Source organism: Vollenhovia emeryi, unplaced genomic scaffold (genome assembly GCF_000949405.1).
Source record: "Vollenhovia emeryi isolate VEMERY1.0 unplaced genomic scaffold, V.emery_V1.0 DF939232.1, whole genome shotgun sequence".
Lineage (NCBI taxonomy): Eukaryota > Metazoa > Arthropoda > Insecta > Hymenoptera > Formicidae > Vollenhovia > Vollenhovia emeryi.
The window spans coordinates 137,791-164,817 of record NW_011967134.1 but is presented as its reverse complement, the minus strand read 5'-3'; the positions used below and the strand labels follow the sequence as shown (position 1 = coordinate 164,817).

Sequence of the window (27,027 nt, the reverse complement as noted above, 5' to 3'; positions counted from 1 at the left end):
CTTGAAGAGCCGTAAGATAAACTTGAGGTAATCATAATACAGGCAGCCATTCGCGATACTGCCACGGAGTTTGCCGACGGAATGGCGGTTTGCACAGTCGACTTGATGTCTGAATAAATGTTTCGCTCTCAAAATAATTTTCTCAATATATGCTACATAAACTTTTAACGACAACTAGCAATGCATACATAATAAAATGAACTTTTACAAAAGGTTATAAAGCTTTTTTTTTAAAAGGAAAGTTATTGCTGATGAGAAATTTGTTTTATTTCTTATTGTTTCTTGTTTATTTATTTCTTAATGAAATTAAATTTATCAAATTTTTAATGATCTTTTTATTTAGAAGCTTCAATATTATATTAATCATGTTCCAATAAAATTCATAAGGCTCTCGTGTGGTAAACACCAATTTGGAGGAATAAAGAATAAAGGCAGGATATCAGTGACTAAATATTTCTTATTTTTAAATTTATTGCGAAAAATATTACCTTAGCTAGGGTTTTAACCTGGACCTCCCCTTCTCACTAGGCGCGCGTCTCATCAATTCGACCACCGATGCATCATTTTCTTTAGATAATTCTATTGAATCTGTAGTCAAATTAACGATTATCATGTACTTTGTATAAATGCTATATATTACTTATTATAATTATTTTCTTTGAAGATTAAACTCATTTTACATTAAAATTTTTTAAAATATATTCAATCTTTTTAATCAGGACTGTCTTGCATTAAAAAGATGAAAATGTAATATTAATGTTTATGCTTATTACATACGATATTTAGACAAATTTTCGTCAAGAAATGTGAACTAATAAAATTTAAAGTATCAGTTAGAGCATTAACCGAAAGTGCTTCCGAAAAAGCTTCATTAATATTAGTTCTTGCTTAAATAATCGGTCGAAGCGAAATTGTAACAGATTCATTATAGTTTGACGGCTCGAAATTTCTATTGTCAATAGCGATGTAGCACGAATATAAAAACATTGAAAATAACTAATGTGCTTACACCGCAAATACTGATAACGAAGATACTCGTTTGTCTTTCGGAGTCGCGCAAAACTGTCAACACTTGCCAATCGTGATGGCAAATCTGTTTTTAAAAAATAAAGAAAAAGGAAAGTACCATTTTCCGGAGTTAGCCTGCGTGTCTGAACGCGCCGCTCAATGATTGCGCGATAACATGGTAATTATAGCAAAGTTCGTGCTGAATAAATTAAAACAGTAATAGCACGATAAAAGGGATAAAATGACGGCTCGCCTACTCAACTTATCATTATTTATTGTTAGACTGTGGTTACTTAATTCGAGATTACCGTAAGAAAAGCTTATGTATTATAGCTACACTGATATATGAGTAATATTTTTAATGTGTTTGTAATAAGACTGTCGTGATAAATTAAAATATAAAAAAAAAAAAGAATAGCCATCTTCCAAATGTAATTTTCAACATACACATTTCTAATAATTTACTTTACTACACTACGTAAAAATGTACTGCCACACTCATTAAGAAATTAAATACTACAACTATGCGCGAGCTGCCGTTTCTGCATTCCTGTAGTTCTCGTTTTGGCTGCTCGAGATTTGTGTGTGTCGCGTTCACATATGCAAATTTCTATACGTGCGTGTAGACGTACATCGTCTCCTGGTCCAAACTACGATCGAACATCGTGGAGCACTACTCAAATACAAGATGCCTCCTCAACATCAAAATGTTGGCGCCATCCTTATACATGATATGAGATGAACCTATCTACATATGTATATAGATTCTATTATATTCTTCCGCACATAAACTCCAAGATTTTATATACATATTCTGTAGAAAATCTATCTGCTATCACAAAAGATTATTTTGTAATTATCGGTCATAGTGCACATAGAATGCATTTATTATCATTAAAAGACCTATTGAAGAGTTTAGTAAATCTGTACATCTCACAACTATGTTGACCCAAATTTTAACACCATCATTAGGAGTATTTAATTGTTCGACATAAATTTTTCGAAATATATTCAAATAATGAATATAAGTAAAAAAATGAGATTCAAAAAGATCTCGGGCATTACCACGACGATGTCCAAAGCAGAAAAGGTGTAACTCACTTCGCTGACTGTTGTCACAGCAAAGTGTTCGCGAGTACGGTTCACGGTTAGTATCGCACTACCAGCATTGAGATATTTTAGCTTCGATTAGCGATATCTCATCGGTACATTAAGCCACCTGTCATGATTCACATTTCATCGTGCATTTCTTGGAAGGTACTTTATCCGTTTCGATATTGCGTATGCAATGGTTCACCGTTTAGCAACAGTATCGTGGAGTTTACTACCGTGACGAATTGGTATTTTTCCAAACAAATGAATAAAACAAGAAGAACTGATAAACCTCCAATTTCTTAAAATTGATTTACTAATTTTTATAGTTGTATCATATTTCGTTAAAATACTGATAGAATACGAAGGATCGTGCATATTCTTTTATCTCTGATGTTCTAGCAAAAATTCTAGATTAATCTTTCAAAAATACCAATTTTAAATTAGACGAAATATGTATTTTTTATATTAATAATTAGCATTTTCGAGACATCCAATACTTAAATTATTGTCGAGTACAATTTGAATTATAATTTTCTAAGTAGTTTCTAAGTGTTAAACTTTGAATAGATTGGAATTCATTTCGACAATTATGCTAAAAAGCGATCAATATAATTACATGCTCAAAAAAATACATAGTCTTTACGACCATGACGAGTAATGCATTAAATCAAGATAATCACGTGTCGACTAATAAAAGTTACGCCTGCATTTCCGAAAAATACCAGCTGCTTCCACCGTCCTGTCGCTATCATCGGTGATTTTTGCAATTTAATCGTCAGTATTTTATCAGTCATTCGGCTCCTCCTTGACGGAAACATTCTTGCTTCAGCCTACACCTTGGCTAAATGTTTATTTCTAATAAATATGTTTTCGCGTGTACGCCATCGAGCAAATGTCTGCGGCGCATCTATCTACAAATCTTGCTCTTTACTACGCCGACAAAAAGATTTTTTGTATTCAGCCGCCAGTATTTTCACAGAATTTTTAACATTGCAAAATCCATAGTTATATCTCTCTGTAACGAGAATACTATATAAAAATACAATCTGGCTATTTTCTTTTCGAACTCTTAGACCTTACAAAACATTAAAAATTTTATTTCCAATTTTAATGTCATGCACCATCTCCCGAAATCTTGCCCTCTACATAAATCACAAATGATTGAAACAAGATCCGCTTGTATCTGCCCCGATTGCAACATTATCGAGCCCATCCTAGACTCCGAAGAACATCTTTTTCTCGCTCGCGAATCGCTGCTGACAATATAAATCGTCATCTCCCACCCAATTCACTTTACCGAGCTTCGTGGAACCTCATGGCGCCATGGCGTAACGAAATAGCAAAAACGATAAATTACAATCCAAAAATGCTCGCGCAGGGAACCGATTGCGGTGAGGGGGAGGGAGGGGGGGGGGAAACGACAGAAAGAACCCTTCTCCCCGGTGGAAGGACAGACCAAAGCAACTGCGATCGAACGGTAGAAAGGTGCCTTTCGGTGAATCGACAACGGGGAAGGGATTCTCGAGGGCGGCGCCACGTTTGCGCCACGGTATAAAGAGCCCCGGAGGGGAATAAAGAGGTAGAAAAAAAGAAGCTCGGTGAGAGTGGCTAACATGGAATAGCCCTTAGCCGGCACGATAGCCGCTCTTTAGGCTGATGGACTCTTGCCTCCTTTTCCCTTTTATTCCCTCACGACGCCTCTCTCGTTCTTTTCGCCCGTCACCTCTTACCTGTGGTCCAGCTTTCTACCTTCATCGCACTCCCCCCCCCCCCTCTCTCTCTCTCTTTGCATTTCTTCGGCTCGTATCTGCTCTCTCTTCTATCTGCATTTCGCGATCTTTGCTGTGCCTTAGTGCTTGTACACGCATCAAGAATATTTGATTTTGTTTAACGTTAACGTTATCAAACTCTACCTGTGTATATTAAATATTCTTTAGTAATTTCATCTACCAAAAATTTAGTAGTATACAATGAAACATATTTATTAACTTTTCATCATAATTGAAGGATGTGAACATACAATTTCTGTTGTGGTCTTAGCGTATGCTACTTGAAATAAATGATAAACTTGGTAGATATGGTAGAAGAGAAAAACGTACCAAAATGATATAACTTGGTAAACAATAATCTGAGCGGTTTGCTATTCATGATTGTTTATTACACGATATACAAATAGTTTCGCAATGCTAATTAAATAATTTAATTAGCTATCCATTACACATCACTGAGGGAGATAATTACTTAACGGACGTTATCTTGGCGAGAACTCTCGGGCAAATGTTAAGATATGATGAATTGCTGTTGAACGAGAATCTTGTTCTCACTTTATCACGTCGTATAATTACGATTGTACTATTACATTTTTTTTATTGCTGTTAATAGTATTCAAGTTTTACAAAAAAGAAGCGATAGTGAAAATTTATTGAAAAATAAAGAATTTACTATTATGTCTACATCTATAATTTATAAATCAACTGATTTGTAACTTTTAATTGTGATACTACAAGATGTATCTGTATAGTCGCGCTTATATATAAAATAAATACTGTTCTGCAAAAGGATCTGGATCTCTTCCTGAGATATGGAATTTTTATTGTCTTAAAGAAAACGGAACGTCGTGTAGCTCTGTGTTAAACAAATGATTCGTAACGATAGGGTTCTCGGTTCGATCCCGGCCCTCGTCCAGTATATTTTCTCGATAAGAGAAATTTCAGGAGTCAGCGCTTGTTTATAAATACATACATATATTCTGCTGTAATGTATCACGTAACAAGAATGAGTCTCGCAGCGAGTTGATTGATGTTTGTTTCTTTTTGACAATAAAACCTTGTCACGGTTCATAGTCTTTTTAATTCATCTGATTTATTCGTCAGAGCCTTAAATACTTATTAAAGAAAATGATTCGCAAAATATGTTCAGTACATATTATATATTATTCTTTGGGAAGAAAATTAAAATATACATCTATACATATATATCTAGATATACTACTTTAGCTCGCGGCATAAATGGCATAAATGCATATTTACAAAATTAGACACATAAACCAGAGTACATTTCACATATTAAGTACAAGTTGCACGACAAATATAGATTGATCCCTCAAAATATCTAGTATGCCGCCTAAAAATGCCTATTCGAAATGCCTTGTAAATCGCATTGTCTGTTACTAAAATTATGCTAAAATTATGTGGCAAAACGTATTTATTAAAAAAGAAAAAGAAGACAAGTTTTTGCAATATGTATCCAGAAAATAAGAAAGAATCAATTTTAAAGTCAGCTTCAAATTAAAGTTTAAAACAATTTATAGTTTTTATTTCTTTTTGATGTAACACACATACAGGGAGAGAATTTTTTCTTAAAACTTACCCTGAAAATCGTGTAATCGTGGGACAACATGGCATTTTAAAAAACTTTCTGAGAGTTGTCTGAAATTTTACCATATATTTTACTAGTAAAATGTATACTAACAATAAGTATAATTGCTAGTAAAATGTATGGTAAAATTTCAAAAAACACATAAAATTTTTCGAAATCCCGTGTTGTCTCACAATTACCCGATTTTCAGGATTTTGAAGAAAACATTCTCCGTGCAGTTTTGTCTTTCTTTCTCTTCTCCGTTTTTCCTGGTAGGGAGCGTATCAGTTCAGGCATTCTCCGCGACATAGTCTGTAATATCGGTAACGCAGGATCCGAAGAAGAAATCGTAAGAAAGTGTTACCGATATTGTATCGCTTCTAAGAAACAATTTGATTATTTCGCAAAAATTACGGGATGACATGAAACCTTGTGCTAATAGTGCTAATAGTAGGATTCTCAGTTTGATCCCGGTCCTCGTCCTGCATATTTTCTCGTTAAGGGAAATTTCAAAAGTTCAGCGCTTGAAACAGGTTAAGCGCCTATACATACAGTGTAGTATTTAGTGTTTAATCAAAATTAAGCATAAATTTCAAAGAATTTTTAGAAATATCATGGTGATATATATATATATAACCTGACGGTTGAAAGACATTCCTACAAAAGGGTAAATTAAAAAAATATATTTCGCACACAACAAAAAGTAAAGGGTTAAAAGAATAGAATAAATGCATTGGTTACAATGCGCCACGTTTCTAAATTCACAATAGGGCTGAAATAGATGATTAAGTAAAATTAATACTTAATAATAAATATAAATAAATGATAGGAACACAGCATAAAAAATTGGTTTCTAATTCGACAAATTAGATATTGAGGTGTAACTGACTCCTTTGGTTCGTATTGATGTAAAACGTTTAGCACTAAACTTCATTTTTCATATCAGATTAATGAAGATTATATGCTTTCCTCAGCACTAAATATCCAAGTAAATAAACATTTATAATATACATGCTATTTCTTTTTTATACAGGATTCTATCTATTTGCATATAATACGTTTGTTTTATCAACGATGATTAACGTATTTCGTTGTTGAAACTAACCCAATTGGTAAAATGTTGGTAGATTGGCATCAGATTGGCAGCAGATTCATTAGAAACCCACGCCAAAATCATAGCCATCTGTGTCCGCATTACGCTTTTGTTTTGGGAATAGAGTCTATAAAACATACGCTATCAACAGATTATCGACAGAAATGGAACAGGTCCAGTTATGTAAGCAGATTTTGTTGTATTTCTGCTGACACGCTGGCAACATGTCGACTATGTCATTTTCTGTATGTAATCTGCAGTCTTTCTGCCTTCAAAATTTATAGTGGGCATTTGACGAAATTTGTTCTGATAGATTTGGCTACCTGGGAATAATAAAGCCGATAACACGACCCTATTGTAGCTACAGTCGGCAAGTTTCTACAGAACAGAAAGATATTCACGATTTCTCAGTATGGGCAGCTGTAGTTGATGTTATAACCGAGGCGATGTCGCTGCTGGATTGACTAGTGATTGGTTCTAGTGGTGGCACACTAAAAAAAGAGAGAATAGCAATAAGAAATAGTTATCACGCGTGCCGGCGCGTTGTGAGATTTCCTATTTTTCCAATTTAATAGCTTGTCATTTTTAAATTAAAAAAAAATGACTAAACTTAAAAATAAAAATTAAATTTCGACAGTAAAACATAATCTAGCAATATTTAAATCCTTAATTTTTTCTTTCATTATTTTTATTTCAGTTTGGATGAAAATTCAATTGTTATATGTATATTTGCTACTGTGTAGAAAGTATTTCAGAACTATCGCTATTCTCTTTATTCGTAAGTTTTGCGTCGAATTTTGAGTCATTTTATAATCAAAACTAAAGCTATAAAAAAGCTATAAATGCATATATCAAAGCACCCAAAAAAATAGATATTTTTTCCTTATTATTTATGCAATTCATTATTTTTTTTCTTGCTCAAAGTTTCTTTGACTTCATTTGAATTTTCTTAATAGTCGATTTATTAGATAATGTGAATTAATAATAGCCCGTCATATTCCATTATTGCGGTGCAAAAATGGAGCATACAGAAATTTCGCGTTACAAATGAAGTGATTCGTGACTCACGTAAGGGTGGTTTGGCGATTCAACACGGCGGCGGTAGGTAATGCAAGTGGGGAGTGCGCATGCCCTAATTGTATCCCAGTTGGTGTACTTACTGGAAGACAATGCTCTTCGGCTCCTCCATTACCCCCACCCCCGCTTGCGTACATGTTCAACTGCAACGAGTCCACTGTAAAGTCAATAAAAAGACACTATCATCATGATTACTTTGCTCGCAACACTGTTTCTTAACAAACGATATATGAATTGTATTTCAAGATCACTAATTGTGATGTTACACTATAATATGTTTAAATTTGATAATAGGTTTTTCCAACAATGAACTTATTTATATCTGTAAAAAGAATTGTTAGAGACGACGTTAGGCTGGCAGATGGTTTAGTTGTTTGATTCCGACGTTTCGACCATGCGGGTTGTGGTCCTTTTCAAGAAATTTAATAATCTACAAGTTTTCTAGAGGACATTGCAACTTAAAAATGTATCGATTGAAACCAGTCAAATTATGAGCCAAGTGAAATTTTTTACTTACAAATATTACGTCATCGATATTAAATTAAAAACGGAGGTTCGACATCCGTCTCTGGGCGTCACTCGGAGAACTATGTTCGAAGGCACGTCCATCCGACGTAACGACTAGAGTAGGACTAAAGTCTAAAGCGATGTAAATATTAATGTCGCCTAACAATGCTTTTTACTGTTAATTAACTACTAGCGTTTCACATTCTTTTGGTATTATTTATATCTCTCTCTTTACTTTCGTTAATTATGTGTATTTGACACTTAAGTCGTAAAGGTTTAGCTATCAGTTTCTTATCACGATGAATATTCGAGATGTCCATACAATCATTAATCGGTTTTAATCTTTATTTTGCCTCTTGCTTATTCACTTAGGAAGTGCCTCAAGGCTGTAGCGTGATTTTCGGGAAAGATAAGAGCATGTGTAACTCAAGTAAAATTTCGTGAATTGTTATTCACCAGTTTTATATGTATAGATATATCCGGCTTTGCAAATCTGAAGGACTTGGACAAAGTGACAAGCTCAATCGTGTTAATTCGAAAAATAGTATATACGAGTTTAATTATTGTAAATAGAGAATATACCTCAATCGAGCACACAATTGCTAATATCTTTTTTAGTCGAAATATATAGATCGGAGATATAATTTTCTAGAAATTTAGAAGCGCGCTGATTGTGCCGATCACTTTTCAACTTTATTATGACTTCACGTGTGAAAAATATCGAGCCGAAGGTAACGTTACACGTCTCCCTCCCGCATATCTCAACGCGTGCGTGTTCTTCGGGTTAATCCCCCATCGATGAGAAGTATGTGTTGGCCGCTATCGGAGTATATCCCCGAGCTCGGACCAATCCGAGGCACTATCGGTTGTTGTGTGCTCTTGTCGGAGTTTCCCCGACCCTCCCTCATACTGTCACATACACGCGATCGTATGTTTAGTCGGCCATCGCGATTGTCGATGGACGGGGACGGGTATTATTGGTTGACCGTCCCATGAAGAACGATATTTGTACACTGAGAAACCGGTTAGTTATGATTTACACGCTGATGATGGCGATAGTTAAGAATAATTTTTAGCTCCACATTTAAATTGCACATTTTAAATAACGTATTTTAAACAATGAAAGTATTTCACTCACTCCTAGTAGTAGGTACACCTAATGATAAATTCTGAGACTGCTTGGAGACTAATCGTATTATAAGAAATATGTGGAATGTACAGAATATCACGTACTGTTGAGATGACAATATACACAGTATCGTCGTCAATTGAAAATTTTGTGCGAACAGTAATTCAAAGATGAAGATGTATAGTTGTTAAAATGTAAATTGATGGGAGGTAAAAATAAAAATGTAGAATGGGAAGTATAAACGTTAGCAAAAAATAAATGTACAATGACTTGCTCACCGAAGACTCACCAAGTAGATTGGATTTTATATCGGTCTTGTGGATACCACTAGGACCGGGTAAATTTCCCGTGATACCCGAATGATTCTTCGGTTTCCTCTTTCGTGTTTGTATTCCTTCCTTCTTCATGCTTAAAGGCCTATTCACCTGTTCGCGTAAATGTAATTATATTTCTACACTCTAGAAAATCGTGGTGTGAGCTTTCACCGCACCCACGTAGTTAAATAACTCGGTGTGAATTTTAACATCAAAAGTGTAGGAAATCTTTCACACCAATAAACGCGGTGTCAACTTTGATGCTATATTGTTTTGTTTTTACGACATGCGATGTGACCGCCGTGACGACGCCACATGTAACTATAATAGAATAATCAATCGCTACAGCGTTTAGGTCATCGTGTATATATGTACACGTTGTTGAACATTCACGCTGGCAATGTGAATTTTCCACACTAACCAGGCAATGTTGATTTCACATCGATAAGGTGAGAATTATATAAACACCTGTATGGGTGTTCATTCCACACCAATGGAATTCACATCCATATTTCTTAGTGTACGTGAGAGAGACTTCGAAACATTATTTTCTTTTAATAATCTCTGTCTGGCTAAAGCATGAAATCGCTTGTATTTTCAACTTTTAAACAATAACAAGAACGAAAAAGAACAGAGAGAACGAACATCGTTTCGATCAAACCTCGAGTACACCTCGGTACAGGCTGCGCATCGATCTCTGTTTTAATTAAATTTGTTGTCACGATCGTTTGCACAGATTCGCGCGATAATCTGCGCTCCTCTTCAACGTCGAGACGGGGTCGTCTCACGTGCGTAAAAACAATCAAGTCGTCGTTATCACAGTTAGCAATCGCAAAAAGACTGATAACGTGCTGACCAGTTCGCAGTAAGATTAATGTTAATTAAAAAAAATTTCTCCACTGCTTTCTTGGTGTTTTTATATCGCATGAGAATGGAAGGCATTGCAGCGGTTCTTAGAACATTACTGGAAACACCGGCGACAGAAAAATATAAGGGTCCTTTTTGTTAAATACTTTTTAAGTGACTAACAATAGTCATTTTTTGGCTGTATTATTATTATTACTTGTGTCATCTGTCATTATTAAGTATATTGCTATGTTCAAAGTTTTACAAATGAAAAGAGTCGACTGAAAAATTTCTGTTCAAATAAAACACAAATGAAACGATGTAATATAATTATATAATTTCGAAACTTACGTTATGCAGTTTGAAATAAAGGCCGCACGCATTGCAGACTGGCTCACCACCGTTGTTTCGTCTCCAAAGGGTTGTGTTCGTTGTCCTACAATTTGCACATTGTACTCCTGATCTCCGTGCGTTAGGCTGCAACGCAAAAAGTAGTTTCACGCTATAAAAAAAATATATGTCAACTGCAAAGTAACGCAAATCACATAAATAAACTTATGTGCAATACGTCAGTAAATGATAGAATTACGTTGTATATCTCGCTTACATCGGGTAACTTAAAATTACAATCGAAGATTGGAAGCAGTCGGGAATAAAAATGTACACGTCGTCCCAGTCAGAAATGGCTCGTCGATCGACGTCGAAATAATCGGCATACTGACGTTGAATCGGCATTGTTTCGACGTCGATTGACAAGTCGTTTCTCGCTGGGTGTAAGCGTGAAAAAAGAACCCATCGTTTCGGCAGTCGATGACGACATAAAATGTTGCATCGTCGTCGAGAGACGGGGAGTATTTGAAGAAGCGAGACAACGAAATGGGAGTGCTCGGAGCAAGAAAAATAGAGCAAACAGCCGCCAGCGAGTCCCGTAGTGATTATTTGCTCGAGATAACGTGCCTCTTCCCTCTGTCTTCGGTAACGGTAGAGGGAAACGGGGAGGAGAGGGAGAGCAGAGCAGAGGGAGAGAGACGAGAGAGGTAGAGGACGCGAGAATGTTACTTAATATCGAAGCCATGTACGCTTCATGGGTGAGAAATTATCAGGGTAAATATCAGTGGCCCCATTTTAGCAATGGTCAAACGGATTTTGGACCCGGCAATTAAACATTTGAGCGTGCGAGCAGCAAACAGTGTTTTAATCGTTCTTTTACCCCTTTTCAATACGATATAGTCATTAAATTCAAAGTTTATGTTAAAACCCAGTAGAAAATAATAAGAACGAGAAAGAAAGAGTCATTTAGAGATAATTTGAGAGTTTGGGCATCCAAGCTAAATAAAGAGCGCAATTATTTCAGTTACAATAATTGAAATACGTAATTCATTGTAATATACTAAGGACTGTTAGAAACTATTACAGAAATGTAAGAAGACCGATAACTATGAAAAGAGACGGAAATGCGCGTAAATAGAATTGGGATTTGAATGCTATTTCCTCAAACTCCGATTCTCAAATTGCGAAAATTAACACTCGCAAATGTTGTATAATTAGATTATAGTAATGATATGATTCGCACAATGTTTACCGGTGCAACCGACTGCTTCGGTTTGGGGCATCGCATAGGTGGCCTGTTGACGCCATTCATCTTATTGTAGAGGCCACAGGCGTTGCACAGATAGTGACCAGTGCCATCCCTTCTCCATAACGGCGTCATATTGGCTGCACAATTAACACATTCTTTGGCCTCCGTCGTTATAACGTTTCCGTCGAATCCTTCGTCCGGATCGGAAAGCGGAAGAGTAGCCCATCCAGGAGGTGGTCCACCCCCGCCCGCGGAAACGCTGTATCCACCGCTACAGTTGGAAAAGAGCTGCACGTTCGCAGCGTCGCTGACAGAGATCGCGGTGATGCCCGGGTGACCCTGTACGTACTCTAAAGTCGAAGGTAGGGAAGCGCTGCCGCTAGGCCAGTAAGAATCAGCCGAGGAGGGCTTCACATATGGATACGACGTCGCTTCCGTGTACAGTGTCACTTGAGAACTTGGTGAGCCAGGTTGCTCGAAGTGCAATGGAACCGCTCGGGTGGCGGCCAACGATGACGCTAACGTGGGGTCACCCTTCATGTAAGCGCTGCCTGGTGATTCTATCTATTGAGTGTGAAACATAGATATCGTCTTGGTTTAAAAAGGAAGGAAAAAAAAACTGAAAAGTATAAGCTATGAATTACCAAATGAAAGAAAGTTGAAACAATAAGATATATAATTCAAATAACTGGCTGTGCCGTCTCACCTCGGTAACTCTCGAGCCAAGTTGCGGCGCTGCCGAATACGCCAAGATGACGGAATCTCCCGGCTTGGTGTATCGATATGTTGGTGCCTGGTGAAAAGTTTCGCCGGCTGATAAATACTGTGTGTATTGGGGCTGCGTTGGTGGAATAGCGACCGTTTCCAGCGTGGTGTACGTATTGTGAGGCTTGATGGTATCCGCGGCAGCCGTGGTCTCGACGTCATATTTGACGACACTGCTGGCGTCGGTATAACTTGTTGCTAAGAGTTGTTGCTGCTGACCAACTCGTATACTATCGATTGGCGGCGAGTATGCCTGCGCGTGTGATTCGAGGTGGACCGCAGATCCTGACTGCGTGACGATCGAGGTGTCGTAGTCCTCCGCCGTGGTCAGAACTGGCGACGTCTGATATCTGGTACCAGCGTTCGTCCCGGACACTTGATGATTCTCGTGAGGACTAAATCTTTGGTGTCCGGTCTGAGTTCGTCGATGATCGGGTACTTGTACGGTAATCACATGGTTCTCTCTTCGGACTTCGTGACCGTCGGAATAAGCGTATATCCGGTCCACGTCCATTCTGTCTGAGGTGGCAGTCTCATATCTTGGCGCGAACAAGTCATACAGTTTGGATAAAGATGCTTTTTTTCTATCATTTCTTAACTTTTACTCTAGCAATCCTTTAATTATTCTTACCTGGGTGGTTCCTTAACCGTAAGTGTGATGGTAGCCTCGGAGCTATCGGAGACTTCAACTTGAACTTCCTGTCCGGTGGTATAAACGACGCGTTGCTGATCAGTCGAACGATGCTGATCCTCATTGCCCGTATGGGAAATCTGCACGTAATGCTGCTGTGCTTGATGAGTTCGTTGCTGTTCTTCTTGGAAATTACGCTGTTGAGCTTGCTCGTGTTGCTCGTTTCTCTGTTGAAACCCCTGATGAAGACTTCCGGTAACCGAATTGGAATCTGGCGATTCCGGATCAACTTCGGCGATTCCCTCCGTTATATGACCAGTAGTCGTAATCGTTCTCACATGTCTCCTCGTCGTTATTACGCTTTGAGGACTCTCCGTCGCAGTCTGATCTTCCGTTCTAGGAACTTGCGATGAATTATCGTCCGCATGATGTCCGTCCCATTCCATTTTGATCTCTTGTTTTATCAGCGTCTCTTTCATTATGTCCTAGGTAAAACGAAAGTTCCTCTTTAGCAGCAATATAATTATCTAATCTCATAAATTCGCGTGTGTATCCAGGAGCGCCTTGACTCTTTCCGACTCCATCGGCGCATCTCCGATGAGATGCCTTCACTTTTTTACGCTCGTTTCATTAAATCTCTGTGAGAGAAATTTCTGTCCAAAAATAATTATATTCTTAACTTTCATAGGAATAATTAACGAATATCTGATCTTTAACAGATATATTACGTTATTTATTGCGGATTATAACTTATCGAAAAGATAAATGCAAGAGCTTTTCAACTTTCGCAGTCTCCTAATTTTCCCGAGCAACGTAATATCAATGTTAATGACAGACGACAACGCGGCCACGTGCGAAAACTCGCGCGCAAAGGCACCAGAATAGCGTTATCGTCGCGATAACGGAGCGGTACAAGTAAAGTCATATGTCGGATTTTCAACCGGATAACAGATGAGATTGGTGTCTAGGTCGGCGATCGCGCGGAAACTTTTGCTCTCACCGAGATCTCTCGTTAACGTTTACATCAATATTTTTTGATCTTGCAAAAATTAATTAATTTCTTTTACGGAAAGAAATATTTCGCTTAGTAGATGTACCTGATAATTACATGGCAGGCAAGTTTGCCAGCTTGCCATGTATCACCCCACACAGAGCTAAACATCCATTGGACGTTCATTCGATATTCATGATGGGGATTTGAAAACTCCATTGAACATCCATACAATAGCAGTGAATCCAGTTTAGAAAATGGCCCAGTCAACTTAGTACTGAATTGCTGACACAACACAGTACCCAGCCGACTGGGCCACTTTCCAAATCGGATTTATAAAAATATATGAATTTAAATTGCATTCCGAAACACTTCTAGCTTTGGACGACTGGGCATTAATGTCCACCGTATGCACAATAAAAATTAATTAAAAATGTGAGTATACATTTTACAAAACTGTGTTTCGATGATGTCATTGTCATGCAGTAAATATAAGGTCTATTCTACCATGACATATAAGTCGGTAGTCATGAGAAAATTGACCAACCACGATTACTTAAAAAATAATCAACTGTGCGGTCAATTTTCTTATGACCGACTTCTTATGTGAATCTCCATTGGAGATTATGTTCCGTGAGGGTTGCTGTTTTCTCGATATGTAATGCAAAGAAAAATAGGTAGAAAGATTTTGGCCCACTGTGAAAAACAGATAGGACACATCATTTCCTGAGGATTTTGACTCGCTGTACACGATGCCAAAGTTAGATTTCGTCTAAAGCCCGGAAAACACGTTCTTATCCGAGGATTTATCATCCAATAATCCAACGGCCTAAAGAGCCTTTGCATAAACATCAAAACTATTACAAACTCGTGTATTTGTCAATAAATGAGACCCACGGTGAGGAATGTTAGTAGAGTACACGAGGGAATCAGGAGCTCTGATGACTAATTCCAAAAACATCCTAAGCCCAATGCACCCAGTAACAAACTATTATAACTTATGGATTATTGCATGATAGAAATTGGATTATATTGCATGATAGATCCTCGAATAAGAACACGTTCCCCGGGGTTTAGACGAAAACTATATACAGCATCGTGTTCAGCGGGTCAAAATTCCCTGGAAATGATGTGTTTTGTCCGTTTTTCAAGATGGGCCAAAAAATCGATCCTTTTTACTCATTGTTCTTTGGCAATAACGTGTAAAGTCAATTAAAAAATTTCTAAGAAGTAACCGTGAATAATTCAATATTGATAAAATTTCTAAATAGATTTCTACTAATTGCAAATCAAATCAAGACCTGTTGATCAAAAGTTCGTCAATCAACAGGATCAAAGATAACGGTCCTGCGGACTCGATTAGTCATTCTTTCAGGGGAATCCTCGAGGCACGCGACACGAGATTGTTTCGGCTCGCGGGCGAGAACATACACGGCGAGTTTAGTGAAGAGGGTGGAGGAGAGGGAAAGGACCGGGGACACACCTCGTCCGTCTCGGGAAAAAATGCGAGAGGTACTGTTTGTCCTGCGTCACACTTCCGTTCGGCAATGTCAAGTTTCGACTTCCGGCGCGAGAGCACGCGACGGCTCTCTTTCTTTGGCAAAGACCTCGCGCGACTTCCGCTATATCTCGTCGGTGATGATCTCGCAATTTGTACTTTAGTGTCACGAGCGTCTAATCGAATCGCAATGCGACGGTAACGTTCAATTATAAATGTGATGATGGTGAAGTGAATAACAAAAAGTTGGTTATTATAAACTTAAATAAAATTCTGTAACGTATCGTTCAACTATCTCGATACTTCTTTTTCGGGAGAAAAATTGTGTTCTCGCTGACAGTTTTATATTCATGAGTTTCAATATGTGCGTCCATATGGCTTATTTTACGAACATAACATCTAAAGAAGATTCAGGTCTATTGCTGGCACAATGTCCGAATTTGGAATCGTTATGTAATTATCCTACACTTGAAAAGGACCAGAATTTACGGTCGAAACGTTGTGTTTTTAAATTGACATTTTTGCCAGTTCCGTCGAATAATTTCTTAACCTTTGATGTAATGCAAATATCAAGAAATTGCCGTTTCATAATTAATCGACATTATTTTAAACCGATCCCCGTAAACGAAGTCACCGGTAAACTTATTAATGACATTTTAGCAAATAAACTTATAAATATCGTTTGAATAACTCCCGGCATCGTTAATATATTTATTAACAAGCTCAATCTAAATTAACGATACAAATATCGTAGTTTTGTTAAATAAATCCTTCAAATCTTTAAACATGACTTGGGACACGCACTTCATGCGCGTAAAATAATCATTCATTGGTACCTCGTTCGCCGTGTGTCGCATTTGAATTTCGCGTGCCAGATCTTTCCTGTTCTTGCAGTCTGTAACCTTGACGCACCGAATAAATCCTGATCCCAGAGACCGATACACTTAAGTTGATAGCATGTGCCAAAGATATATAGTACATACACTCGGAAATATCCGCGGGGTCGATGATGAAAATGTTGAAAAGAACAGACGCCCGCGTTAAGTGTTGGGAGGAGTGTAGGGAGTGTATAGAGTGTAGGTCTAGGTTCAAACCCTGGCTGATATAATACTTTTCGCAATAAAATTTCTACCAACTGCGGTCGAAAAATGCACTTGTTCTGTGCGAAAGAACAGTTGTAAGAGGAAGACGCTTCGCCGACGGAAAGCGCTTTGCAACTGAGATGACTCGCCGTGGTGTCCCACGAAGAGACGCAAGGTGGAAGGAAAGAGGTGGAATCGTAGCGAAGCTACAACGGTGAGTCTCTACAGTCTCTACTGTAGACGAAGCAATGCCGTTGCGTTCGTCATCGAGCAGCAAAGCGAACGGAGAGTGACAAAGTATGTGTAAGTGAGTGTATAAGAGAGAAAGAGAGAGAGGGGGGGGGGGAGGAAGGGAATGAGAAAAAGAGAGAGAAGAGCTGGAGAATATACAGCAGACTGTTTAGATGGACACCAGCAGCAGCGGGAGCGACCGATTGGGCGGACCCTCGCTTCTCATTGGTCAGCCGATTGCGAGATTCTTCATGCTTGTCTATTCTCGCGTGCTACTATTGCTGCAAGAATCGATCGTACCTCTCATTTTCGCGATATGTAGCTTGATACAAAAATTGCTTTAAATTTATAGATGCGCAGTTTAGATTTTAGACAACTTGTATATAACTGACGTAAGCACAGAGCAAATAAAATTCATAAGACTCTGACGTGAAATCACAAATACGAAGTAATAAAAGAGTAAGAGCCAAGTTAGGATGTTAGTGTCCAAATAATTTTTATTTTAAGTCTATTGCGAAAAATAATGCCTCGGTCGAAGTGGTGAGGCCCGCCTAGTGAGAGGGAGATTCATATCTTGGCTATTATTTTTCGCAATAGACTTCAAATTAAAATTATTTAGACACCTAAATCCTGTCCTGGCTCTTACACCTTTATTACTTCGTTAAATTAAATATATAGAGATATAAACATTATAAACGTCCCACCTGATTCAAGATTTTATACATTTCACTGACATCTTCTGCAATTTTCTTTTTCCTTTTCTTTTCTGTCATTACTGAACTTGTTTTTTTGTAAATGCGGAAAAAGGTGCATTCAACAATGAATGAGTTTATCCTCTCAGTAAAGAGATCAAGTCTTTTTATTAATAACAGTTGTGTAAAATATCACGAACTTGACAAAATTTTTCTTTCTAGAATGATATTTTTGACGTCATTTCGTGATATTTTGTCCAAAACAACTTTTACACACAATCGTTCGTTAGTTTATATATACCTAACGGTAAGGACCATGCGTAATTTTGTCCAGCCGGATTGGACGAATTACACACAGTATGGTCCGGGGGGAAAAAGGTCGCAGAGGGAGTCCGTTTGTTTGCTCACTGATAAGAACGATGAAGCGACAAGAGATAACGAGGGACGGCGAGGAAACATGTCCACGAGCTCTCGTCGGCCATCGTTGTTAATGCCTTGCCTCGCCATTTTGTGGCGGCAACAGCTTAATCGTAGGGGGATGATGATTCATCGTATACTGACCAGTTAGAAAAAGAGATCGCTACGGCTTTACGGATTCGTAATATTTCCTCGTTTTAACAGAACAGAAAGTAAGAATAAAAGATACTTATTCCGGAATCTATAAAATGTTTAATAAGCAATTTAGGTAATTTAATTCTACAGATTTGGGACGTTCATAATGTTTATATCTCTATAATAGTTTTATGTATTCAAGTGATATGCATAGTCCCGTCTGGGCCGTTGAGCGGTTCACACGTCTTCCGACGGAAGATAAAATTTTTGATCCTGCGGGATTGCATCATCCAATAGGGATTGCATCATCCCGCGCGAGGCTCGGTAGTTGGGCCTCTGCATTGTGTGACATTAAAAACGCGATTGCACGTTAAGAGATTTATATCATCAAGTCAAGACTATTGGTTCGTCGTGGTCGTGTCGGCTCGATACAGGAGCCGGGTGCCATAACAAAATAAAGAAGAAAGAAGTGATATGCATACATAAGTTATATACAAGTTGTTCGAAATCTAATAACCTCTGCATCTGTAGATCTAAAGCAATTTTTTACACAAAAGCGCAAAACTTGTCATTTGTTATAAGTTTCAAATATTGAACAGTAAATATCTTCGTAATTAATACTGAAGTTAGAATTGTTAAATATATAATAGAACATAGAGATATATAGGAAACATTTTTCAAATTTTAATTCTTTCCTTATAATATGCTTTACAAAGGATCAAAGTTGTTTAATTTTCCATTCATCACCGTATGAATTTTTCATTCTACTATACGGTCAGTTATTATATCAATAATGATAATATTGAAATAATTGCCATGATAAACGTGCGAATATCTTAAAGCTGGATAACGATTAAATCATAGATAATTTTGGCGTTGAGATACGTCGAGCGATTAATCATTATCCAATCTTGAAATAGGACAGGAAAGAAGAAAATATAGTAACTTAAATTATATCGTACTAACAGCATACATGCGGAAGAGTCATCTTAAGATAATGACTATTGCTTGCGTCATCGTGCACCTGATTCATTTCTGCAAACGAAACGTCATTGACAACGAAACCGTCACAATTTTTGATAATTGAGAGAAGGTATGACACAAAACTGACATACTCAACTTTTTGCAGGCAAACCTAAATTAAAGTTTAAGAGCAATAAAGAAAGTTTTATTATATCAGAATAGATAATAGGATAAAGTGGCCTCAAGTTAATTTCATAAACATGTGATATTTAATTTTCTCGAGTAATTTCTGATTTCCGCTATTAATTGTCAAAGTGAAGCGATAGCTCAGTCTACCGTATATAACCAATGTTCTTTATACTCCCGAAGTAAATTAATAACGCAATTTCGATGGGAGGTAATTAAGACAAAGGGACGCGTTTGCTGCCAGAAATTTATTAATTGCACAATCGATACGAGCTACGGGAAATTTTCTTGAAGTCGTGACTCAAGAAGGAATAAACATGTAAGGGTGTTCCATGAGGAAAGGTCAATATTATGGGAAGTGATAGTATCAGTCATTTCAAGCAACAATGTTCATATGATCATTTGTCCGATTCTCTACCGTTTCCAAGATAGAGCTACTTGAAAGTCTCGTATTACTTTTTTATTTACCTTTTTTCTGTACACTTTACCCTTCATCCAACCTCATAAACTGCGGTAATTTACTCTTATAGTCTATTGACTGTTGTGCTGATAACATTGTAGAAATATTCAAAATGCCTCGCATATTCACAAAAGTCGAATATGCAAATATGCTGTATGTTTACGGTTTTTGTGATGGTAGTGCTGCTGGTGAAGAATACCGTCGACGCTTTCGTCGTTTATGATCTATGAAAGATGTATCACTTGAACAAGAAATATTAGAAATAGTGCGTGGTATTTCTTTCTTGTCAGTAATTTCGCAACGGTACCTTCCAAATAGCTCTATCTCGGAAACAGTGGGAAATGGGACATAGATTCATACAAACAGTTTCGCTTAAAATGACCGATACCTCCTAGAATATTAACTTTTCCTGTTGGAACACCCTGTATATATGTACAAAGGTCAAACCTTTGAACGCATTGAAGTGTCTGGAATGGCGTACGTGACGCGTTGGAAATTTCTACCTGCGATCACAACGATACCGGTAAGCGTGCCCGCTTCGATAGAAATCAAGAGCACATTCATACGCACATATACATCGCAGGTTTCCTCTTGAAACAATATTTCGCTGATAAGAGCGCGCTATTACGAGCGACGACAAAAGGAAAAAAGTTTATACGCAATTGCAACACTCCGAAAGTTTGATGGAACAAATCACAGCTTTGCTGGCTTTATAATAATTTTATCGTTAAGGTGTACTCTGATTACTACACGATATATTATATATAAAGTAAGAAAATTAATGACGTAGGGTCAGAGAAGAAGAATTGTTGAAACTTATGCTATTCATCATGTGATGCTTATATAACACATAAATATATTAATAAATAAATCTGCAGTCAGAAATTTCATTTTAATGCTACAGTTGTGTTTATCTACATTTATAATCATTATTTGAATATAAACTTAAAATAAAATTTTATTTTAACAGTAAAAGAACATTAATGATTTCTCGATAATGAGTTTCTTCTTTTTTTTTCTCGTATTTTTCAAATACCGCCTTTTCTCTGTTTACTCGACGAATTTAATAATCCCGCAAATTCATCACTAGCAAAAGTTATCGTCCACTATAAAATATCGATTGCAAAAATGAGTATAATTCCGTTTCCGACAGAATCATAAAAACCGATCCCTCTTTTTCCCACGACTCAATGCTTCGATAACGCAACAATTCGATGTGAACTCGGAAACGCATCGGCGCGGATTAGCTTCGCAGTGCAGTCACGTTAAACCACCTGCATACAGAGCTTTAATGGGCGAAGTTTGGCGATCGTTCAATTTTACAATCGTGTTATGTCGCGAAGTAAGCAAACAGTACTCGGCAAATAAGAGGTAACTGCGGCGCGTGATGTATAATTGCACAAAAGATTTCTCAGTGACACAATAACGCACGATCAAATTCTGACAAATGTTCAGGCTCTAACCTTCGGTTGGCAACAATAGGAAGTAAAAAGTATACTTGTTTCTCTAACAAAAACAAGTAGGTATATTTCGAAATAAAAGCTCTTGTGAAATGAAGAGATTAAAGAAGAAACTAAATAAGAAACATTCTTCAGACCTTCTTCAAATATAAGATATCTTCAAAGTGTAACGCTTCCATTATGTAATTTCTATGGAATGTTCTATGGAGCCTTACTTTATGTAAGTTGCACAAAGTACACAAACATATAATTTTATACATCTCATTGTACTTATACCTCAAACCAATGAATAAAAATTAAACAATTAATATAAAATTTGCCAGCATTGAATGAAGATAGATTTAAGATTAAAAAAACCTTTGTTGAAATGATCTTTTTGTGCAAGATTTTTCGTATATCATTTTCGTGTATCGGTCCTGATATTTCTGTTCGGGTTCAGGTAATCTCGTTGACTTTTATTTTCCCTGTCTGTCTTGCTCATCTAGACCATTTTTTTACGTAATTGTATGTCCACGAATGTTCTCAGATAATAAATTTTGATATTTGATTTTTTGTCGCACGTAACTTTATTATCTGAGAACATTCGTGGACATACAATTACGTAAAAAAAAAATGGTATAGACGAGCAAGACAGACAGGGAAAATAAAAGTCAACGAGATTACCTGAACCCGAACGGAAATATCAGGACCGATACACAAAGCGTCATGACGTTGTATATCGTCGATGGGGAGGAGCGCGTGGTACCGCCACGTTGTCAAAATAAACGGCACTATCGCGATTTATCTCGTTTCCCATGATAATAAGAGATAAAACTGCATCCTTACATTAGCTAGTATATCAGCTAAAATGATAATTTCAGTCGTCGGATTCGCCAGGAGCGCGTAGGGCCGCTCCTACGCTTCTACTCTCCTCCGCAGTGCCGGTCTATAGATTTCCCCAAGTGAGTTCCTCGCAAACTTCTCAGGCATTCACGACAACGGGTCGGTAGACATTCTTTGACCCAAAGTGCATCGCACGAGATAGGTTCCAGCTGATAAGTGTAGCCCGACAAAAGTGTAGCGAAAAAAGTCGATACGATTTCGCGCTTATCTTATGGCTTTTACCGAAAGGAAATTTCTCAAGTGTTATCTAACGCCAGTGAGTAATTCCCGGAATAAATTTTCCGTGGATTTTCATCTAAGAGAAATCTGCTTGATGTATGAGGGTAAAGTTTACAGATTTACGATCGAACTGAGTAACTCATGGAGCATACAAACATGTGAATGGGTGTTGATTCTCATAAAAAGGTGCGGAAAGTGTGTTATAAGTCTTGCAAGTGGTGACATAAATGAAATATGTGCGCGTTGTGAGTACTACTGCGTTGTGCCTGGAAATTAATACGTGATGAATTTTCGTATTTTTCTGAAGCAAACACGTCGGAAATAAAAATCGAGCGAGCAAAGAGGATTTACGTCATTAAACGGGGCGCGAACACGTCGAGGCCATTTTCTTTATCAGCCACGTAGAAATCCCTTATCGTCGTATATGAAAAAAATACAGGTGTGTGTAGATGCGTGATTGGCGTACACGTGTGTACGTGAAAATCCATATCGCTGAGAATCTACGCGAAAATGACGTCTTATTTTCGCCCGTTGACATCATGCGGTTCAAAGTATACTGATATATACAGTGTCCTAAAATTATCGAATATTCTTTTAATTATGGCTTTCCTAATTAATATAAAGTGATTTTGTTTCAATAAAGATATCGAAATTCCTATTTATTATTCCAATGTTGTGAAGGCTCTCAAAAAGAAATTGTATGGAACGGGGAAAGTGCCAATGCGAGCCACAAATGAACAGAAGAACGGTTCTCACAAATTTATAAATAACTTCTCTCTTTAATAAACGTTTCGACCCTGTTTCGGGTCTTCCTCAGTATAACTCGTTAAATGTATGGTTCAAGAATCCCTCTTCTATCAAGGTCTCATTTTTTCTTTAAATGTTCCCGGACATAAAGAGGACTGAAGACACGTCGACAGAGATGAATTCGTTGTAAAGGATTTAACACGACTGTCTGTTAACACAGTCTGTTGACACAGGGAACATTTAGAGAAAAAATGAGACCTTGATAGAAGAGGGATTCTTGAACTATACATTTAACGAGTTATACTGAGGAAGACCCGAAACAGGGTCGAAACGTTTATTAAAGAGAGAAGTTATTTATAAATTTGTGAGAACCGTCTTCCGTTCATTTGTGGCTCGCATTGGCACTTTTCCCCGTTCCATACAATTTCTATTTATTACTTTCAAACTTCAAATATCTCTACAATGGAATATAAATTAAAGCTTTATTGAAATTCCAAAAAAGATAGACTTCTTTCCAAATTAAGCATCCGAAGAATTGCACGGCTGTACCTTGTAATTACAATTTAGCGTTGTAGCTTGACGCGATAACAGATTAAGATTTCTCAAGACGCAATACGAGACAGAAAACGATAGCGCTAAGTGCTCGGATCTTATTGAATACTAAGAAGTCAATAAAACTTTATTGCAATTTGTCATCATTTCGTAATCAAGTATAGCGCATGCTTGTGCACCAAAATGGCGAATGAACAAGTCCTTTATGGCGTGTGTTTAAATGACTCGATGGTGATGCTTCACGTCCGCGATGCGTGCAAAGATGAAGAAGGTTTTACAGCGCAATTACTGAAATTTACAACGAGACAGAACTGTCTCGATTTTAACGTCGACGGGATTAACATCGCGTTACGACCGCGTTGTGCAAACACAAGTTTCGTGCTCATTGTTTTCGTCGCAAATATAGTGTGCCCGTTTGTGGTAAAATATTCGAAAAATAGATTCGAAGCTAAAGAACAATGCCAAGTAGTGATATTTATACTCGTATCAGATTTTCTATCAAAAATTATGAAAATATGTTTGCAACAGGTGTAATTTTAAAAATCGCCTATTGTATCTCGAGAAGAGAAAAGGCGAGACACGCATATGGTACGCTATAGTGTTGTTTGCATTTCTGCAGCGTAGCGACAGGATCGAAACCTTTTATTCCAATATTTGTATTTCGGTCGTTCGGCCACGAGTGGAACGTCACGGGACCTTGAAAAAAATGATTTATATTGAGACCGCATTTGGAACTCAAACCCGTGCTTTCTAGGTCTTTCTAGATCTTTCTAGATCGTCTCTTTGACGGTGACAAATTAGGAAAATGATGAAAATGAAAGAGTGAATTCTATCAAATGTATATTTCACACGTAAATATTCCACTTGAATCAAAGAATTGCAAAATATTTAAAGAATTTCTCCTGGGTTGCCATTATTTCTGATTCAAAGATTATCACACCGTTGGGGCAAACAAACAAGATTTCTGATATTTTTCACAAAGAGCTTTAGCACTTTGGAATAAATCGACGCGACAATCGAGAGTAGACATCGTCGCCGACGGCGCAGCACGAAAGTCGGCGGCGATGCGAGGACCAATAATTAACGTACACGACAAACAGTATTATCGTCATTGCCTGATATTATTCCCATTATCTTATGTACGGCGGCTATGTGCTTAATGATTAATAAAATATTATCTGCGCTCAGGGGATATCTCTCTTCCTGGCGACAAATAGTTTCGTGCCAGACGCCGCGAGAAGCACCGATGCCGAATGTCGTGCGATTTGTGATCTGCAGGTGAAAATAAGATCGAAGTCAGATCAATCGTATATTCGAAAATAGAACGTGATCGCGAACGTGATCGTAAACGTGATCGACAAAAGACGTGAAAAGTCACTTTGTTCCTCTGAGAGATGTGCGAAGACAGTTGTTAGCGACCGCTGCTTTCGAGCTTGTGTCAAGATCGACGTAAAATTGAGATAAAATTATCGTAAGTATTCGCGCAATCCGATATTTAACAGAAAATAGATGCAGTGTCGATGAATATATTCCGCATGATAATTGCGAGTGATAAAAATCGCGACTGAAAAAAGTTTGTGCTATGTTCGAAGCAGTAGATGCGTCGGAAATAAAATATGCGTTAGGTGGAAAATACAAGTATGACACTGAATAGATGTGACATGTGAATTTTAGAAAATTTATTTATAAAGAAAGTGTTAGGAATGTGCTCTCTTTATCCGAGCAAGTCTGAGAGGTTTATTGAAATCTTCCGTCGCGAGTACGCACCGTCGAGGCAGTCTAAATTACCGATTTAATATTTACATGATCGACAACGATCTTGCAATCTAGTTACCGTCGTTTGGGACGTGTCTCGCTCATGAACCAGACACGTGTGGATTAATTAAATATTAAAATAATTAATATGCCGTAAGCGAGAGTGCTAAAAGGTCTGCAAATATTTTCGCGTTTGTTGGATAGATTACGTGTAATTTAATGAGCTCATATGATTTCAACCGACTCGCGACGGTAATGTTATTCGCACAAGCTTTGGATGCACGTGCGACACGTCTTCGACATGGAATCGGCATAACGATGAAATGAGGCTTTGAAAAAGAGAAATAAAGAGAAAAAGAAGATCTCTCTCCAAACGAGAGAAAGAAAGAGAGAGAGAGAGCGAGGAGGAAAAGATGAATTAATCGAATCGGCAAGACCTGTGTCTAGATTTTGACGTCGAGATCGCATCGACGAGGAGGAATAGCGGACCGCGGACAAAACACAAGTGTCAGAACGTGCCGAACATAAAACACAAGTGTTCCTTTCGTGTACAGCGTTGTTCGCATTACCACGGATGCTCGCTTTCGTCCGGCTCCTTCTCGCACGCGTGTCTTTCTCTCTCTTTCAACGCGATCAGGTAAAATCGCGCTAGACGATCCGCTGCTCCTGAATTCCACATGTGTGAGTGTATGTGTGTATTTCTGTAGATGTTTCGCTCATATATATATATAAATATCTTAATAATTTCTTTAATAATAGATTTTGTTGCAGCGGAATGTTATTTAGGACGTTAAATTGTGTTGAATTATGACTATGCATACGATTCTACTAATATTAAGTAGAAATTTTCTTACATTAATATTATAAAGTTAATACTCGCTTAAAATACTGATCGTTGCGATCCATTTCACCTCCTACTATAAGGAATACTATATAAGGAATACGGGAGAAAACTATCACTCAAAGCGTCATCTATTTTATTTATCGAACGATCAATTTTAATTATTAATTTATATCCTATATCTTGTCTTAAATCACTTGTTAGCTACAAACGGAAGCAAATTGATCTAACGACGACAATATGCGCTCACTCGACAATCAACATTGTTGTAGTCACGCCAGATTTGTTGATTGACTCGCTATGTAACTCGGCGTCGCGACGCCGGTTTCTGACAAGGCGCAAAATCGTATGGCCGAAAAAATGATTGCGAAAAGAACGATAAGGGATTTCAACTTACAAATCAACGAAGGGGATAAAATGAGGTGGGAGCGTCGAAAAAAGCGGCTACGTGGTGCGTTCCTCTGGAAACTACTTGCGACTTTACACTTGCGATGCTCCACGATGTGCTCCGACGT

General features: G+C 37.6%; 1 protein-coding gene across 7 annotated transcripts; it reads right to left on the bottom strand.

Annotated features, from left to right (window-relative positions):
* Nucleotides 1-6,363: 6,363 nt before the first annotated feature.
* LOC105560351 lies at nucleotides 6,364-26,989 on the bottom strand. Of its 7 annotated transcripts, none has more exons than XM_012009400.1 (8): nucleotides 26,910-26,989; nucleotides 13,402-13,886; nucleotides 12,712-13,309; nucleotides 12,000-12,569; nucleotides 10,778-10,903; nucleotides 9,556-9,691; nucleotides 7,622-7,787; nucleotides 6,364-7,044 (listed from the first exon to the last, which is right to left on the bottom strand). In XM_012009400.1, exons 2-8 carry the CDS (start codon nucleotides 13,878-13,880, stop codon nucleotides 6,951-6,953), a joined length of 2,169 nt encoding a protein of 722 aa, XP_011864790.1. In that variant the 5' UTR covers nucleotides 13,881-13,886; nucleotides 26,910-26,989; the 3' UTR covers nucleotides 6,364-6,950. The 7 variants fall into 7 exon arrangements, 6 of the variants coding, with proteins under 6 accessions (XP_011864790.1, XP_011864791.1, XP_011864789.1 ...); XM_012009401.1 differs by lacking the exon at nucleotides 26,910-26,989 and adding an exon at nucleotides 16,727-17,136 and having other exon boundaries at nucleotides 7,714-7,787; XM_012009399.1 differs by lacking the exon at nucleotides 26,910-26,989 and adding an exon at nucleotides 16,727-17,133 and having other exon boundaries at nucleotides 12,009-12,569.
* Nucleotides 26,990-27,027: the final 38 nt, after the last annotated feature.

What these genes read in the sequence shown, in the direction of transcription:
- LOC105560351 (XM_012009398.1), bottom strand. Translation starts at nt 16,747, where the DNA reads ATGCGACACACGGCGAACGAG. An exon ending in ACGGTTAAGGAACCACCCAG is followed by an intron (nt 13,310 to 13,401) that starts GTAAGAATAATT and finishes GTTCGCGCCAAG; the next exon opens with ATATGAGACTGCCACCTCAG. An exon ending in AATCGCCAAACCACCCTTAC is followed by an intron (nt 7,045 to 7,621) that starts GTGAGTCACGAA and finishes CTCTTTTTTTAG; the next exon opens with TGTGCCACCACTAGAACCAA.